This window comes from Squalius cephalus (genome assembly GCF_949319135.1).
Source record: "Squalius cephalus genome assembly, chromosome: 3".
NCBI lineage: Eukaryota > Metazoa > Chordata > Actinopteri > Cypriniformes > Leuciscidae > Squalius > Squalius cephalus.
Genome location: NC_137124.1, coordinates 8,502,108 through 8,518,626, shown reverse-complemented (window position 1 = coordinate 8,518,626; position 16,519 = coordinate 8,502,108). Strand labels below are relative to the sequence as shown.

Genomic DNA, 16,519 nt, shown 5'->3' with positions numbered 1-16,519 from the left:
AACTTTGTCATTAGATTATTTGTCAATACCTGCTCTCTCCTCATCTTCATCTTTCTTTTTCTCTCAGTCTCCTTCTGCCCTAATTCTTCCCCTCCTAAAACTGAACTTTGACTGATAGTCTTTTCATTTTCGTCTGTGTCAGTGAAGAAAGTATACATAGGCTCAACTGATATTTATATGTTTTATGAATCATTTTCTGAGACATGTTTTAGGCTACCCATGAACATTAACACATAGAGGCAGGAAGAAGTACTTTAAACCAGCCTTTATTAATTATTTTTGCAGAGATAGGGTTTGGGGCTGGGTCCGTGGGACTGTTTCTGGGGATTCACTTTTTATTTTGCCTACCTTTTGTCTTCTGCATTCTCCTTACCATTGACTCCTGTTCTTCCTTCAGACTCGTCCCCCAGAAACAGTCCCACGGGCCCAGCCCCAAACCCCATCTCTTAAAAATAAATAAAGGCTGGTTTCTAAAGTACACTGTAAAAAGTAAAACATTGCTGTTTTTCGTTTGATGTATTTTTTTCCATTCCAATAGAGTAAAATTATTAGATTGTTAAGTAAAATTACATTTTGTAATTTGTATGTGTCTTTCAATCTATTTTCTTAGATTGATACAATATAAAATTATAACATAACAATGAAATTTAAATTATACATTCGATCAAACGACTTTTATTAGATTAAGTATGGTTTGCGCATGCGCACACATGAAAACTCCAGAGAAAGTTCTGGAAGAGACCGAACGCAGAAGACGGAGGGTTATCTGCTGAACAGCACGAAGCGAACAGGACACGTTTGTCAGGTAAGGGGGAGCAATTAACCAAAATTTGCTCGTCTGCGTTATCCTTGCCCTTTATTTCAGCACTCACAATATAATTTTTATAAGGCGACTAGTTCCGTTTTTATAAGGTGACTTCCTTGGCTCAGTTTTACTGATAGCCTCCCGTTCCCGTCCGAGGTGTCGGTGTGGCCGGGTGTGATCGGTCCCTCTCCCCCGCCATTCGGCGGTCTCCCTCGGGGGGCCGTCGGCGGTGGGCCAGGTCCCCGGTGGCGCCGGCGTGGAGGCGGGCTTTCCGGGGGGGACTCTGGACGTGCGCCGGGCCCTTCTCGCGGATCTCCGCAGCTAACGTTATGGCTCGCCGCTCGCGTCGCGACCTCCGTCTGGGCGTCTCTCAAGTGACCGTTAACATTTGTGTTTACAGGCTAGCTCGACCTATCTAGCATAATGTAATGGGGAAACTCATTCAGCATTTAAATACTTGAAAAGCATTAACGTCATATCATTTAATGATCAGACACGCAGATTAGAAGTTATTATAGCTAACGTTAATTTTGACTTTAGCGGTATAGCGTTAACATGGCGCCATTTTACAGCTAACAATTTTCTTGGGAAATCCAGTATTATATAGACTGATTGAACTGATATTATGAAAGGAAAAAAATATTTTCTCGCTCTGAATGTTGTAAAAAAAAAAAAAAATGTATTCATGACTAAGGCTTGTATATTGCATTTCTTTGCCGACAAAATAAATCACCTCAATATGCGAGTGACGTGTACTAACGTTTCCCGCTCAGAGTTTAGGCTAACTGGCTCAGCTCCGGGCGCTCATGCCAATATGAACGCGGATTTTATATGTTTTAAATTTGCTAAGGCGGAAATGAATGTGAGGAAAATGAATTTACACTTTGAAACTGTAAAACGGATTAATGGTTGGATTTGAATTTTAGGAAAGCTGCTGCTTGGTAGGCCTAGTTCCTGGTGCCAGTTTTGGTTGTCTGTCAACTGAAGTCTTCGCTGACACTGGTAAGTTGTGGGGGAGGGGTTGGGGTCAGTAGGTGATTCGTGCATTAGGCCAGTGGTTACCAATCCTGGTCCTGGGGACCCACAGCTCTGCACATTTTATATGTCTCCTTTATCTGACACACCCAGTTCAGTTCAGAGCTCTTTCCTAACGAGATGATGATCTGAATCAGGTGTGTTAAATGAGGGAGACATACAAACTGTGCAGAGCTGTGGGTCCCCAGGACCAGGATTGAGAACCACTGCATTAGGCTACATTCAATACTGACTGCACTGATTCAGGGGCTGGAGCAAATGATTACAGTGTTTCCCACAGGATTTTGAGAGACTGGCGGTGATGACGTCACACGCTAATTAGCATATGTGACGTCATCGCGTTGTGTTTTATTACTGTTGGCACCTGAAATCTGCAATTTGCTTCTACACTTTGATCTGTCACATTATATTGCATTATAACACAACTGAATGCTATTTTTTACATATTATCTGTTCTGTAGTCAGAAATAAAACGATTAGGCTATAAAATAGTGACTAAACACGACCCAGTAACACCGTGTTTAATCCAACCAGCTGTTCCTTTAACTGCTGCTAAAATCCTGATTTATAAATGCGACATTGTCTGAAAAAATACCCTTATTTTACATTGATGGGTGGATATATGAGGTGATTTTTGCTAATTACTTGTAGGGATGTCCTGATACCACTTTTTCACTTCCGATATGATACCGAGGAAGCAGTTTTGGCTAGTTGCCGATACCGCTATCAATCCGATATTTTTTTATTCTTGAAATAATACTACTAATAATAAAATAGAATCACTTTGCTCAATTAGCCACATAAAAACATCTCACTCAAATGGAGAACAAATACTTCTTAGTCCACAACAACAGTTGATAATGAAAGACTGCCACCCTTTATTCAAAAGACCTTGAGATATGTTTGGTAATTGTACCTGAATGAATTTAAAATTAATATATGCCATATTTCAAATCAATATATTTGTTTCCTTAACTTTAATTAACTTTAACATTATTCTCATCTGAATTATAATTTATTTCTGTATAAAATAATACTACCATTAAAAACACATTTGATTTTCTTTTTTAATCAATGTAGAATGTGTAACTTCAAAATAAACAGATTAGTGCTCTGTTTGAGGACAATAAATGAAAACCAATGCAATATGATGAATGTCCAAAAGATGAGAATTTTTTGCTTTTAAACTGAGTGTGATTTTGGTTGGGTGACAGTTGTAGGTTACAGTTTGACAAGAGTTTACAGTTTGACAAAAGCACAATGTTGTTTTACACAAATATAAGTAGGCTAAACACTTTTTGCAGTTTTAATGATGTCCTGTTACTGTATGAACAAAATGAAACCATTCGATTGTGCTCGTGCCTCTCTCTCTCTCTCTGACACACACACACACACACACATACACATTCCAGCATTGCAATCTTGACATCGCAGCCTGTTCATTTTGCTGCATTCACACCAAACGCGAATAGAGTGTCAAATTTCGATTTTCCCATTCATTTCAATGTGGGGTCATATTGACCACAAAGGTCATGAGTGTGACTTTTTTAGAACAACCGTATCAAGCCCAGATTTTTTGTGTGTATAGATAGATAATGTAGAAAAAGTGACCAAATTTTATTCCACTGAGATGAAGGGAAACATTTTTTTTTAATAAAAAGCACAAATGAAGGTTAATGTGCACGCGTGTTTTATTTTTATACCGTGTATTCTCCGTGTAAATCCATGCACCGAACCGTGATGCATGTACCGAACGTACGTTCAATACGAATACACATACCGTTCCACCCCTAATAGGTATCGGATTTTTTTTTTCTCCCCTCCGTTATCCGATCTAGCGTCCTGGGCCAGTATCGGCACGATACCGATGCCGTGGATTGGATCGGGACATCCCTAATTACTTGTCTGTCTCATCCAGCATTTACTGCTGTTGCTCTTCTCATCAATGTAAAAAAAACAACATAACATTATTTATAATACATGTAGTGTTTTGTGCTGGTGAATTTGGCCATATACTACCACATCCTAATAGATTTTAAATTTGAGTTGTGCTCCAATCCGCAAACTAAAGATAGGCTAACTCTTGCATTTCTGTATCATGTTTCCTTAGTTATCCATTTATGTGGAAATGCAAAGACTGTGGAGACTGTTTTTTAAGAAGAAATGAAGTACTGAAGCACATCAGACTTCACCATCGTTATGGTCGGGGGCATGCCTACCCCTGTATTTTTGAGCATTGCCCGTGTAAATGCAAGACATGGAGGGCTCTTATTGCCCATCTGAGCAAGTTCCATCCAGCTGAACAGTCCCAAAGAGGTCATTTTTCAACTTTTAAATGTCATCTCTGCAACAACCGTCAACTTGCATCTGAAACTGAGTATTTTCAACACATTGGGAAACATTTGAGAAACCACGAACTGGTCAGTTGTATGTTTAATGGTTGCTCTTACCAAACAAATCTATATGGAGCTTTCTACACACATAAATGGAGAAAACACACCCCCTACACAATTAGAGATTTCAAACCTGAAGCTATTCATGGATCTGGGAGCCCTCTTTTGGAGTCTTTGGAACAATGTGATGCTGAGCTAGATGATGTACCATATGAAGATTTAACATTTGAAGAGCATACTGTTGTACCAGAAGAAACTGATTCCCCAAAAGTCATTGAACTGAAATTTGCCTCAGTATTGCTTAAATTAGAACATTCTTATCTTGTGCAAAGTGCAGCTGTGAATGAACTTCTGGAGGAGCTGCAGTACATAATCGGTACGGACTCTGTATCTTTCACTCAAAAGACTATTTGTGACTTTTTGCAAAAACAAAATTGGGAAGTTCAGGGATCAGTTGTAAAGGAGTTAGCTACTGTTCTTTGCACTGAGAATCCCATCCAGGCTGCAATAGGTAACGATGGTCCACTGTCAAGCGCTTGGAAACGCAAGGCCTACTACAGGAAAAACTTCAATGTCGTAGAACCAGTAGAATATATATTAGATCATCAGAACAGAAAGTCTTTTCAGTATGTCCCTATACTAAAATCCCTGCAGCAACTGCTAAATTGTGAATTAATACTCAGTAAGGCTGTAAATTTAAAAGAGAAATTTCAAACAGAAGAGGGTGGGAAACGTGTGTACAGATCATTTTGGGAGTCAAATAACTGTAAAAGAAATAGTATTCTCTCCAAAGAGTGTGCAATTTCACTGATCTTGTATATTGATGATTTTGAAATTTGTAACCCCCTTGGGACTTCACGAAAAAAACACAAAGTGTGTGCATTGTATTGGACTCTAGGCAATCTGCCCCATGGCTACCACTCCTCTTTATCCAGCATTTATCTAGCTGCTCTGATTAACAGCAATGATGTCAAAGATTACGGTTTTGAAAAAGTCTTAAATCCTTTGATCAATGATCTCATAACCTTAGAACAGCACGGAGTTTTTTTGGATAAGTTGGGCAAAACTTTAAAGGGTACAGTGCAGTGTGTTGTGGCAGACAATCTTGGGGCGCATGGTATTGCTGGGTTTGTGGAGAGCTTTTCTGGCAGTTACTTTTGCAGATTTTGTACAGCTAGTAGGTTAGACTGTCAGAAAGTTGGAGCTGTTAGTTTCCCTCTTAGAACTGAAGACACTCACACAGGTCATCTTAAGACCATTAAAGACAATGGTTTGAACAGCTATTGTGGTGTCAAGGCTAAATGTGTTCTGTCAGAAAAACTTAACTTTGATGTAACTACTGGTTTCCCCCCTGACATCGCTCATGACTTATTTGAGGGAATAGTTCCTTTCGAAATTGCCCTATGTTTAACTCTTTTCATTTCAAAAAAATATTTTACTTTGTCATATCTGAATAAAGTAATTGGAGATTTTCCTTACCGATGGACTGATAAAACAAATCGCCCCCATGCTGTTTCAGTGACGTTTGCTTCCAGGAGAACAGTTGGGGGTAACTGCCATGAAAATTGGAGTTTAATCAGATTTCTTCCTCTATTAATCGGACAGACTGTGCCTGCAGGAGAACCAGCCTGGCAACTACTCTCAGATTTGAAGGACATTGTGGACCTTGTTGTTTCTCCCGTGCAAACTGAGGAATCCATTGCATACTTAAGCTTTAAGATCACTGAACACCAAGTCAGATTTAAGGAGGTTTTCCCTGACTCAGACTTCTTGCCGAAACATCATTTTTTGCAACACTACCCTCAGTTAATTTGTGAGTTTGGACCTTTAGTTGAACTATGGACCATACGCTTTGAATCAAAGCACAGTTTCTTCAAAAGAGTAGTGCGACACACGGGATGCTTCAAAAATGTGCTGCTTTCTTTAGCAGAAAGGCATCAATTTGCCATGGCGCATCAGGTTTACATCTGCAGCATACCTAAATCGCCTTTACAAGTAGCACGTGGTGCATCAGTTCCCCTTGATGTATTGAAAGAGGACATTGCATTTGCCATCAGGCGGAGATACGCAGACTTGGATGCAGTGTTCTTGACTCAAAATGCATCTTACAACAGCCTCAACTACAGGAACGGGATGATTGTCTCACATGGCTCATCGGCAGGGATGCCTGAATTTGCTGAGATTATACAAATGGTTGTTGTCCAGGATACACTGTTTTTCGTTGTCAAGAAGCTGGCTGCATGGCTCTGGGAACACTATAGAGCTTATGAACTGAAGCCATGTCCCACAAAGGAGATAAAACTCCTCCATCCAAATGAGCTGAACGATCCATACCCATTGGTGGATTACACAGTTGGGGGAATGCGGCTCATTACTCTGAAACGATACATACATGTTTAAGGTCAGAATTTTTCGAGTGGTTTTACGTCTTTGCATGTATCCCTTAAAATGCAACACAAAATTCTTGAGTCCAAATGTTAATTCAATACTTAAAGGCCGTGTTGCAGGGTTAATTTTTCAACGAATTTGTGCAATTTTCTTGTTGGTAATAAACATTTAAACTGTTATCCATTGTATTTTATGTTGTTGGGTATCACAAAACGGAATATAATCGAAAAAGTAGTTACTATCTTACAGTGGTTTGCAACGATTCTCCTTTCCGCCACAATGCATTCCATTACGTCACATTGGGGAGAGAATATTCCAAAGCGTGTGCTTACAACGTTGGGGGAAATACTTAGTTAGGGATTATCTGGAGGGGGTGGATCACAGGTGGGACTGGCAAATTAGCCAATAGCTAGCATGATGCCTTCTATTTCTAGATGACAAAGACAAAGTTTACCGGTAGCTACTTATCTGAACTAACGTTATGATCACTGCCACTAGATATAAGGAAAACATTGATTTTACACTCATTTTTTCCCCGTCAGTCGCCATAGTTCTAATACAAACTGTATTGGCTGAGGCTACCTTTCCTCCACTTCTCCCCAACGTGACGTCATCACCGAATTGTGTAAAAAAAAAAAAAAAAAACGTTTATACCAAAAGACGTAAAAAAATGGTCTTTAAGACCATTTTTGAGACATTTTAAAAATGGTATGCATATCTTGAGTGATTAATGTACCCATTAATCAACAGTGGTGGTTAACCTGCAACATGGCCTTTAAGTTTCATGCACCCATTTTTCATGTACATTTGATATTAGCCCAGTGCTGACAACATTGAGATTCATGTGGCTAGCTGCCTAATTGGGAAATCACTGTCCTTGCATGTGTTCTAGTATTTTATCATTCTATTGTAGCCTGTTGCCATGTTTGAAATTTGAATAGGCCTATACTTTGTGCTGATTGTCTAAATGTCTTAATGTTATGGTCTTTGTCTCCCTATTTTCCTCTCTTCTCTCTTTCTCTCTGTTTTTCTGTTTCTACTCTGTCCATCTACTGTCATTACTATTTTCTCTCAGGACATCATGGCGGAAATAGCACCTGTGCGTTTGCTGATCATCGTCAGTGAAAATGATTGCATGAGAATGGAGCTGCACATTCCCGATGCTGTGGAAGACCTTATTGAGGATGTGAAAAATGCATGTGGACTAGGAGGCCATATACGGCTACAGTATAAAGACACTGATTTTGGAGAGATGTTTATTAATGTGACCTCAACATCTGTAATTAAGGACCTCACCATTCTTAAAGTGATCCAGCTAGACCCTGAAGCCTCAACTGTTATCCTGTACCCAGTTAATACCCCAATGAGTAGCACCCTTTCTCTCGACATAGACAGTGAAGACTGCCCCAGCTTGCTGTCTGCTTTGCCTAGCCACACTGTTCTGCCTAGCCACACTGCTCTGCCTAGCCACACTGCTCTGCCTAGCCACACTGCTCTGCCTAGCCACACAGCTCTGCCTAGCCACACTGTTCTGCCTAGCCACACTGTTCTGCCTAGCCACACTGTTCTGCCTAGCCACACTGTTCTGCCTAGCCACACTGTTCTGCCTAGCCACACTGCTCTGCCTAGCCACACTGCTCTGCCTAGCCACACTGCTCTGCCTAGCCACACTGTTCTGCCTAGCCACACTGTTCTGCCTAGCCACACTGTTCTGCCTAGCCACACAGACTGTTTAAGAAAAGAGCAGTGGCCAAAGGCCTTCCAAATCCCTCTCTTTTCGTACGACACTGAGTGTCAATTGCAGAGGGCAAACATTGAGTTTGCAAACAGCCAAACTACACTTACAGTTGGCACCAAAATGCTTTCAGACATTTTAGAAAAGCTAGCTGAGGCAATTTACAGCTACAAAGCCTACCCAACAGGTTCCGACTGCAAAGATGTTGCAGATGCATTGATTAGAAAACACCCCTGCTTAACTCAACAAGGGCCCTTTGGGGAGGGTTGTGGCTGGCAACAAAGAATCAGAGTTAAGATGGCAAACTACCGCACTATACTTAAGGCACATGGTACATCAGCTGAACTCTCCTTGAATTCTTTTAAATCCAAATCTCAGGAGGACTCCTACCCTGCAAAGAATTTGAAGAGGCCTAGAAGAGCAGAGTTGAACTATTTCCCACCCTTACCAAATGGTGAGACACCAGAAAGTCTGGAGCTGGAAAGAGTTTCTCTTTTGTCTGAACTTCAGATAAGAAATAACAGGCAAACTGTTAAAGAGAGGATGGCCAAGACGTTTGGGTACCGGAGGCAAGAAATAGTGCATGAGCAGGCAAGAATTGCAAATGTTGTGGAGAGGTGGCCAGCACTTTTTCAAATGGAAGAGGTCAGTTTTGGTGCAAAAATATGTTTATTCTTGTTCATTTGGTATTCATAACAGTAATTTGATTAAAGTTTTTGTCACTAATTTAAATAGTTTTGTCAATTATTAATCCCAAACTTTGTATTTTCTGCTGTTTTCATTTTTTAGATCAGTGCCGAGTTCATGAGAATCACGACAGTGCCCTTGGAGACAAAATTCTTACAGCAGCTGGACAGGCATTCCACGAAACTTGTACAGATAATACGGAATAAGGGTGGCGTGACAAAGGAAAGGACTGGCAGGATTTTACATAGTTTAGATGAGGTATGTACAAAATTACAACTGAGTCAGAATGAATCAATCATGTTTGATATTAACTTAACCGGTCCGTTCTATGGTCGCTATGACAGGGTTGTCCGTTAACTTTTTTTGCAGGTAGCAGTGGTGCTACAGAAGATAAAAGATTAAAAGATTTGTAGCACCAGAAGCCTGAAAGGTGTCAGCACAGACTGATTTCTTTTGTAGCATGTTCAACAAATATGTCGCACCGTACAGCCCTGTATGATACCAATTATGATATTAAAACCCTGACAACTCAATCGTTTGTGCTCAAAACTAACTCCGTCTAACCACAATGAGTGAGATTTGGCCTGCTCAATCTCATTCTAATTGTAAAAGACTGAAAAAGTCGGGTGGACTTCCAGTATAAGCTAGAGTGCAATTGTATTACTGTGGTGTAGACTAGGGGTTCCCAAACTTTTTCATTATGGGACCCACCTAGACAAGTATAATCAATCTCAAGACCCACTTGCACTGCAACTTGCACCAGCATGATTTGGTCGCACCTTTTTTTTTTTTTTTTTTTGCTACATGCCATGGGATTAATCAATGCATGCTGATGGTCTTAATCTGCATACCCTAGTTTTGCACTGATGTAAAAAGACTGACAGTGACAAGACCTCATGTTAGCAAATTATTTTAAACTTTTAACTCTTAAAAAAAACTTTAAAAAAAAAAACATGAATGTTTCTTTAATGTTTGATTATAATTTTACCGTCTTCACATAGGGATGGGAAATAAGATTTTATCAATAATAATAATGCCACCGACGATTCTGATTATCGATCCGATTCTTTAACGATTCTCTTATCGATTCTTGATAGCACTGTGTGAAAAAATGTAGTCATATGCTTTAAAAAAAACAAGGGGTTTTATTTATTTTAAAGCTTAAGCTTGAGTAAGCAAACTGTACTTTTTATGTAATTCATGTAATAAATAGAACCTTATTGTAAAGTGTTACTGATTATACACCGATTCAGACGTCTCCTGAGTTCACTGTTGGAAAGATCAGTTGTTTTAGCAATTCATTAAAATGAATCGGTTCAAAGGAGTCATTAGTTCGCGAATTGGACGTGTCGTGCGCGTTGTGTGATTATCCCAGCACTGGACATGGACATCCAAGATTTGTGTCAACACAGAAAACATTTCATCACTGGATAGTTTTTTTCGTTTAATTAAAGTGTTGTTTTATGTCAGCTTAATGTCGGGGACGCTTTTCAGAGAAGATAAGGCAGCTTATTTATCACAATTCACCCAGCGGTAATTAAGGGAAAAAAATCTCTGAATGCTCCACATGAAACTTTGGTCTTTCGGCCTTTTACCACCGTGTCGATTTATTTTGATTTATATGTGCGAGGGAGAGAGAGCAACACAGCGCTTAGTTTGGAGACGGTGAAGACTCGTTTACACTTTCGCCTGGCTCCGAAGAGAGAGAGAGAGAGTGCGCGCGACCGAGTCTCTCTCTGCTCGTTCTTTCAGTTAAACATGCACTGTGACTGTCACAACCGCAGCAGTTCATCTACATTAGGCTACTCACCGATCAAATAAGACTTTGGCGGGACAAAAATTCACGTTGGCGGGCGCTAAAACTCACTTAAGAGTCGTTTGGTCATTAATCGGACTGGTTTTGTTTCACTCATCATAACGTAGCCTAAATTTAGCTGCAGCTAAGTGCCTTTGTGCGACCCACCTTTTCTCACTGTGTGACCCACAAGTGGGTCGCGACCCATAGTTTGAAAACCATTGGTGTAGACAGTTTGATGTCAGGATATTCCTAATTTCAGCCATGTTTATTAAAGCCAACCAAGCCTGTGACGTCACATATTAGAATACTGCACAATGGTGGTGCCCTGGCTGAGAAAGATATAACGTTTTTTTTTCTCTTTTTTTTTTTCTTTTATATGTTTAGATTTGTCATGTTTCTTATATAATTGTTGATTATAGTGGAAATCCATCTTGTAAATCATGTAAACTTGATTGACTGCTTCATTTCCCCTTTAATTATACTACCAACGAAGTATGGGAATACTTTGAGCCTTGTTTATGGTTTAAAAAATTGTGATTTATAGCACCGAGCATGATGCCCCTAACACTAACATTGTGAGCCTTTTGCACATATAGGCTTAATGTGGTCTTTAAAGGCAGGCATGACGTTATAAAAAAATGCTCCATGAACGGTCAAATTTTTTATCATGTTTCAATATACTTTTTTGTCTGTTTCACATTGGATTTCTCCTGTATGTGGTAAAAAAAGGAGCATATAATTTTAATGAATGCATTTTGTTCAGGTAGTGGACATCAACACAAGGAGGGAATCAGTTCTTAAATGTTTAATCCTCTACTTTGGTGAATCTGTTCACCATCTCATCAAGGAGATTCAGGTACGTACATTGCTCAGCCATCCACGCACATACTTACATACTGTACATACTGGTAGGGCTAAAAAAAATTAGAATGTCGTCTAAGTTCAGTAAATTCGGTAAAAAAAGTTTACGGTAAAAAGTTTTTATAAGTGCAATATATATATATATATTCATTACACAAAGTGAAATATTTCACGCAATTACTTGTGCTACTTCTGTTGATTGCAGCTTATAGCTATGTCCACGTATACCTGGTAGAGTATTTTGGCCTCCTTTTGCTTGAATTGCTGCATCAGTGTGGTGTTATATGGAGGCAATCTGCATGTGGCACAGCTGAAGTGTTATGGATGCCCAGGTTGTTTTAAAGGTTGTATCAGCGATTGCAGACCCAAACATAAATGATCATATTCATCCTCACGTAGGGCTGTAGTACTCGAGTCCGGTCTTGGACTCGAGTCCGGACTCGAGACCGCTTTTCTATGGTCTCGGACTTGTCTCGGACTCGCTGGTATTCGGACTCGGACTTGTCTCGGTCTCGGCCACTGGTCTTGCCAAATATGGCTTTTGGTCTCGACCGAGTCCAGGTTTCTTTATTATGTTCCCAGTAATCACACATACGTCGCCGCGATATTAAAACAATATATTATTGGAGGGAAAGTGAAACACTGGCCACCTAATAAGTATTTCGGCTCTTTTTCGTGAGCCGGCTCGTTTCACTCAGGGGCAATTCCACGCAAAACTGTCACATCCATAACGCCAGCACAATGCTATTGTATGTAGTTGGCGTTATGGATGTGACAGTTTTGCGTGGAATTGCCCTCAGCTCACTGAAAGAGCCGGCTCTTTTGACTCACAAACGGCTCTTTAAAAAATAAATGTTTAAATAAACTCGCTGAAAGTCCACCGCTAGTGCAACGTGAATATTCACATTTTTAATTGTCCATAACACCCCGAAAACTAGCCTGCTTGCCTTGCACATCTAATTAATGGGCAAAGTTTTCCGACTTTTTTTCTTACCTTTCTTTCTTTGCCTATTCCATGAGTGGTAGGCGCAATGACTGGCTGTTTTAAAATATAGCTAATATCGAAACAAAATAACCCAGCTCATAACTTGCAGGTTTGCTTAGTGGCAAACTTTTTTCATTTGATTGCTTCAGCCGCCACCCGCCCGAAATTAATTAAAATATTATTTTTCGTCACGTCATCCGCCCGATCCACGGTTTATCCGCATCTCTTGTGTGTGTGTGTGTGTGTGTGTGTGTCTGTGAGTTGTCTCGGTCTTCCCTCATGCAGTTTAATTGGTTGACATCGCGTGTATGATTGACAGGAACAGAATGTAAGGCTGATCAGACAGTCGAAACGAATGTGTTAGGCCTAGGCTATATAATTATTATTTTTTGTTGTTCTTTGAATTAGTCAATTATTTTAAATAAAATTAAAATTATTCATTATTTCATTATTACATAATGATTTAATTTCTATAGGCTAGCCTATATTTTTTAGCAGACTTTTTTTTTCCTGTCCTGGACTCGGTCTTGACTCGGACTCGAACCTTTTTGGACTCGGTCTTGACTCGGACTCGAACCTCTTTGGACTCGGTCTTGACTTGGACTCGACTAGTCCTGGTCTTGGACTTGTCTTGGACTCGACAAAGGTGGTCTTGACTACAGCCCTATCCTCACGATCCGCTAGCTTCACGCCCCATAAGCAGGCCGTAAAAAAAAAACGCTTAGATTTGCTCGAAAAGTAGTCTGGCAAAGAGCTAATTCAAGCCCATTTCCATGCCGTCGAAATCGCGGCACCAATCAGAAACATTGAGGCGGGCTTTACATGATGACGATCTCTCTGATTGGTTTTAAGCGACGTCCGTTGGTGAAGCGCATCAACTTTTAAATGCATTATTATATTCAAATTGCAAACACATGAGGACAGTCTCCATGAAAGACCCACTGGCAGATGAACGTGCTACTACATTTCTCTCCGAAACGGTAGGAAATTAAATTAGATTTAATAGAGGATTTTAACTGTGACAAGATGATTGACAGGGCAGTTTACGTGACAGGATGCACGCGACAGATCCGTCCGATAAAGATGACGAAGTAGTGTGTCCCAAAGCTTGACTACTTTTTTGCTACACATTCAAAAGTAAATACCTTTTCTTCACAAAAAGAGTACATACTTTTATGGCGTAGCCGTAGTGTAACAGGACCGCAGCATATGCATATGGCTTTACACGATGATGATCGCTCTGATTGGTTTTGAGCGACGTCCGTTGGTGACGCCCCTTTGGAAATGAGTTATTAATGCAGCTTTGCCAGACCATAACTCAGTTACTACTAAGAATGGTCTGGTTTTATCCAGGCTAGAACTTTAACTGACTATATTCTAATTTTTTATCCCACACACAGAGAGAGAGAGAGAGAGAGTTTAAGACACACACACGTCAGCATGTCACAAAGTTGATTCATGACAATTATGTTTCAGGGAGGACATTGGTATTTGGCTTTATTACGCTTGGTTCAGAACAAGCTGTGCAAGCAGTAGTCTTTCATACACAAGCAGGCACGCACACAACTGGTGTCTCACACATACACATGCAACGAGCAGGGGTGTCATACATTTGAAACCAGATATTTACATACACTTCAGAAAAAGACCAACTTTTTTTCCGTTACTGTCGAACATTGAATTCAACAGTAAGCTGCTTCTGTTTTAGGTCAGGCTATCCTTAGAAATATATTTACTATCCTTGGCTGCAATTTATTTCAAAGTTTTGCATCTACTGTTTTGACTTAACTTTTCATCGTCTAGTCTGTGAAATTATAGCTGGCTAGCAATGGAACTTGTTGAACCTGCTTTTCAACTGTTTATTTTCTCTCTCTCTCTCTCTCTCTCTCTCTCTCTCTCTCTCTCTCTCTCTCTCTCTCTCTCTCTCTCTCTCTCTCTCTCTCTCTCTCTCTCTCTCTCTCTCTCTCTCTCTCTCTCTCTCTCTCTCTCTCTCTCTCTCTCTCTGTCTAGCAGGGATGTCATATAAACACAGGCACACACACATAACAGGGTCTTTCTCATATACATGCAGCTTACGAAATGCAAAACAAGCAGAGGTGTACTCATTTATGATCACACAACAGGGGTTACACTCTCACTCAGTTCAGGAAATGCAGAATAAGCATAGGTGTCTCTCACACACTCAACTGGGTCTGGTCAGCACTCTTTATTCATTACTATGTATTGTCTCGCCAGGATATGCCAGGTGATGGACTGGAGCAACCAATGGCTATCTTAATCAGTGAGACAGACACCAGGGTTCTCATTGAGGGCACAGAGGTCCTCAGTAACGTGCCCTCAACCGCAGCTGCTGTAGCAATGCTATTTGGACTGACATATGTGCTAAACCTCAAGTATCCAAAAGAACTGAAATTCACTTTTGAGTTTTTTCAGAAAGTGCTCATGGAACTTGACACAAGAAAAATGACCCCCAAAATATGTCGCCTCTGCACACTGCTGCATAGTCAGTGACTGACTGACAGCCTCCATTTCAGTGCTTTGATGAACACAATGTTCAACATCGTAATAGTAGTTCAGTAAGTTTGTTGTTGACTGGATGTGGTAATATCTATGTTTTGTATTTGATTTACATTTATTTCTTCTGCCAAAAATGTTAATTCCTGAGAGAAGCAGTATTTTTAGGTAGGCTATTTGTTCTTATTTCTTATTCTTGTTCTTTTTGTTCTTATATGATATATTCACATTTTAATACTGCTATATATGAAATTCAACTTGCAATGAACTGATTACTTGAACTGTCTCAGAATTACATTTGTATTTGTAAAACAATGTTTGTTTTACCAAAAAAGTCTAATCTTAAAAACTGTGATTTTCATACAAAATTGAATAAATATTTAAAAGAACGTTTGATCTGACTCATTTAAAATGTATGTGTATATATGTTGAGATTGTATATTACTTGCAATTAATACATATTTCAGATTGAAAATCAATTTAGATCAAGTCTTTTTTTAAATTTATTTAAGCCAATTTAAAATATTGCTTTACACCAAATTCAGAAAAGAGTTTGCTTGAAATCAAATCTGTAAAAAAAACTTTTTTTTTTTAATTTAAGCCAATTTAAAATATTGATTTACACCAAATTCAGAAAAGAGTTTGCATGAAATGCAAAAAATTAGTTTGAACTGAATGGTTTCTGAACATTAGGTCAATGTAAAATCTTTATTGTGAATGGTTACTTCAAATTTATTAAGTTAATCCAATGTTTTACTTTTTACAGTGTGGACTATTACTTTAGAAAGGCCAGCTCTCTTAAAACTAAACATGCTTTTGGGCGTTGATGTGGATCCACCGTGAAACTATCAATAGCTCTCAAGACACCAGACAAATATGTTCTTTGGTTATGCAAGAGAAAGCATTGCATTTATTTGGACATTATACACTGTAAAAAGTGAATAGTTGGATCAACTTAAAAAAATTACTTCAATTGGTAACACCTAAAGAAATTAAGTTTTCTCAACTTAAATTATCACGTTTTTCATGATAAAACATGATAATTTAAGTTGAGAAAACTTAATTTCTTTAGGTGTTACCAATTGAAGTAATTTTTGAAAGTTGATCCAACTATTCACTTTTTACAGTGATAATTATGATCGCTCTTTGCATTGCAACTGATTTCTATGAATCAGCAGTTTAGCAACTTCAACAAACTCATGAAAACAAAACTAACAATCAATTCTACACTGTAAAATTCAACCCAGATACAAAAAGCCAAGATTAGAAAACACACATCGTGACCCGCTTTGGATATCATAATCTTATAAGTGCATAA

General features: G+C 39.3%; 1 protein-coding gene across 3 annotated transcripts; it reads left to right on the top strand.

The window, feature by feature from the left end:
* Positions 1 to 706: 706 nt before the first annotated feature.
* On the top strand, positions 707 to 15,595 carry LOC307155541 (uncharacterized protein). Of its 3 annotated transcripts, XR_013820522.1 has the most exons (8): positions 722 to 805; positions 1,732 to 1,807; positions 3,951 to 6,634; positions 7,697 to 9,001; positions 9,146 to 9,301; positions 9,413 to 9,473; positions 11,605 to 11,697; positions 14,923 to 15,595. XR_013820522.1 is itself a non-coding variant. In XM_079866245.1 (7 exons), exons 3-7 carry the CDS (start codon positions 6,626 to 6,628, stop codon positions 15,196 to 15,198), a joined length of 1,839 nt encoding a protein of 612 aa, XP_079722371.1. In that variant the 5' UTR covers positions 707 to 805; positions 1,732 to 1,807; positions 3,951 to 6,625; the 3' UTR covers positions 15,199 to 15,595. The 3 variants fall into 3 exon arrangements, 2 of the variants coding, with proteins under 2 accessions (XP_079722371.1, XP_079722372.1); XM_079866245.1 differs by lacking the exon at positions 9,413 to 9,473 and having other exon boundaries at positions 707 to 805; XM_079866246.1 differs by lacking the exons at positions 11,605 to 11,697; positions 14,923 to 15,595 and having other exon boundaries at positions 9,413 to 9,561.
* The last annotated feature ends 924 nt before the right edge of the window (positions 15,596 to 16,519 follow it).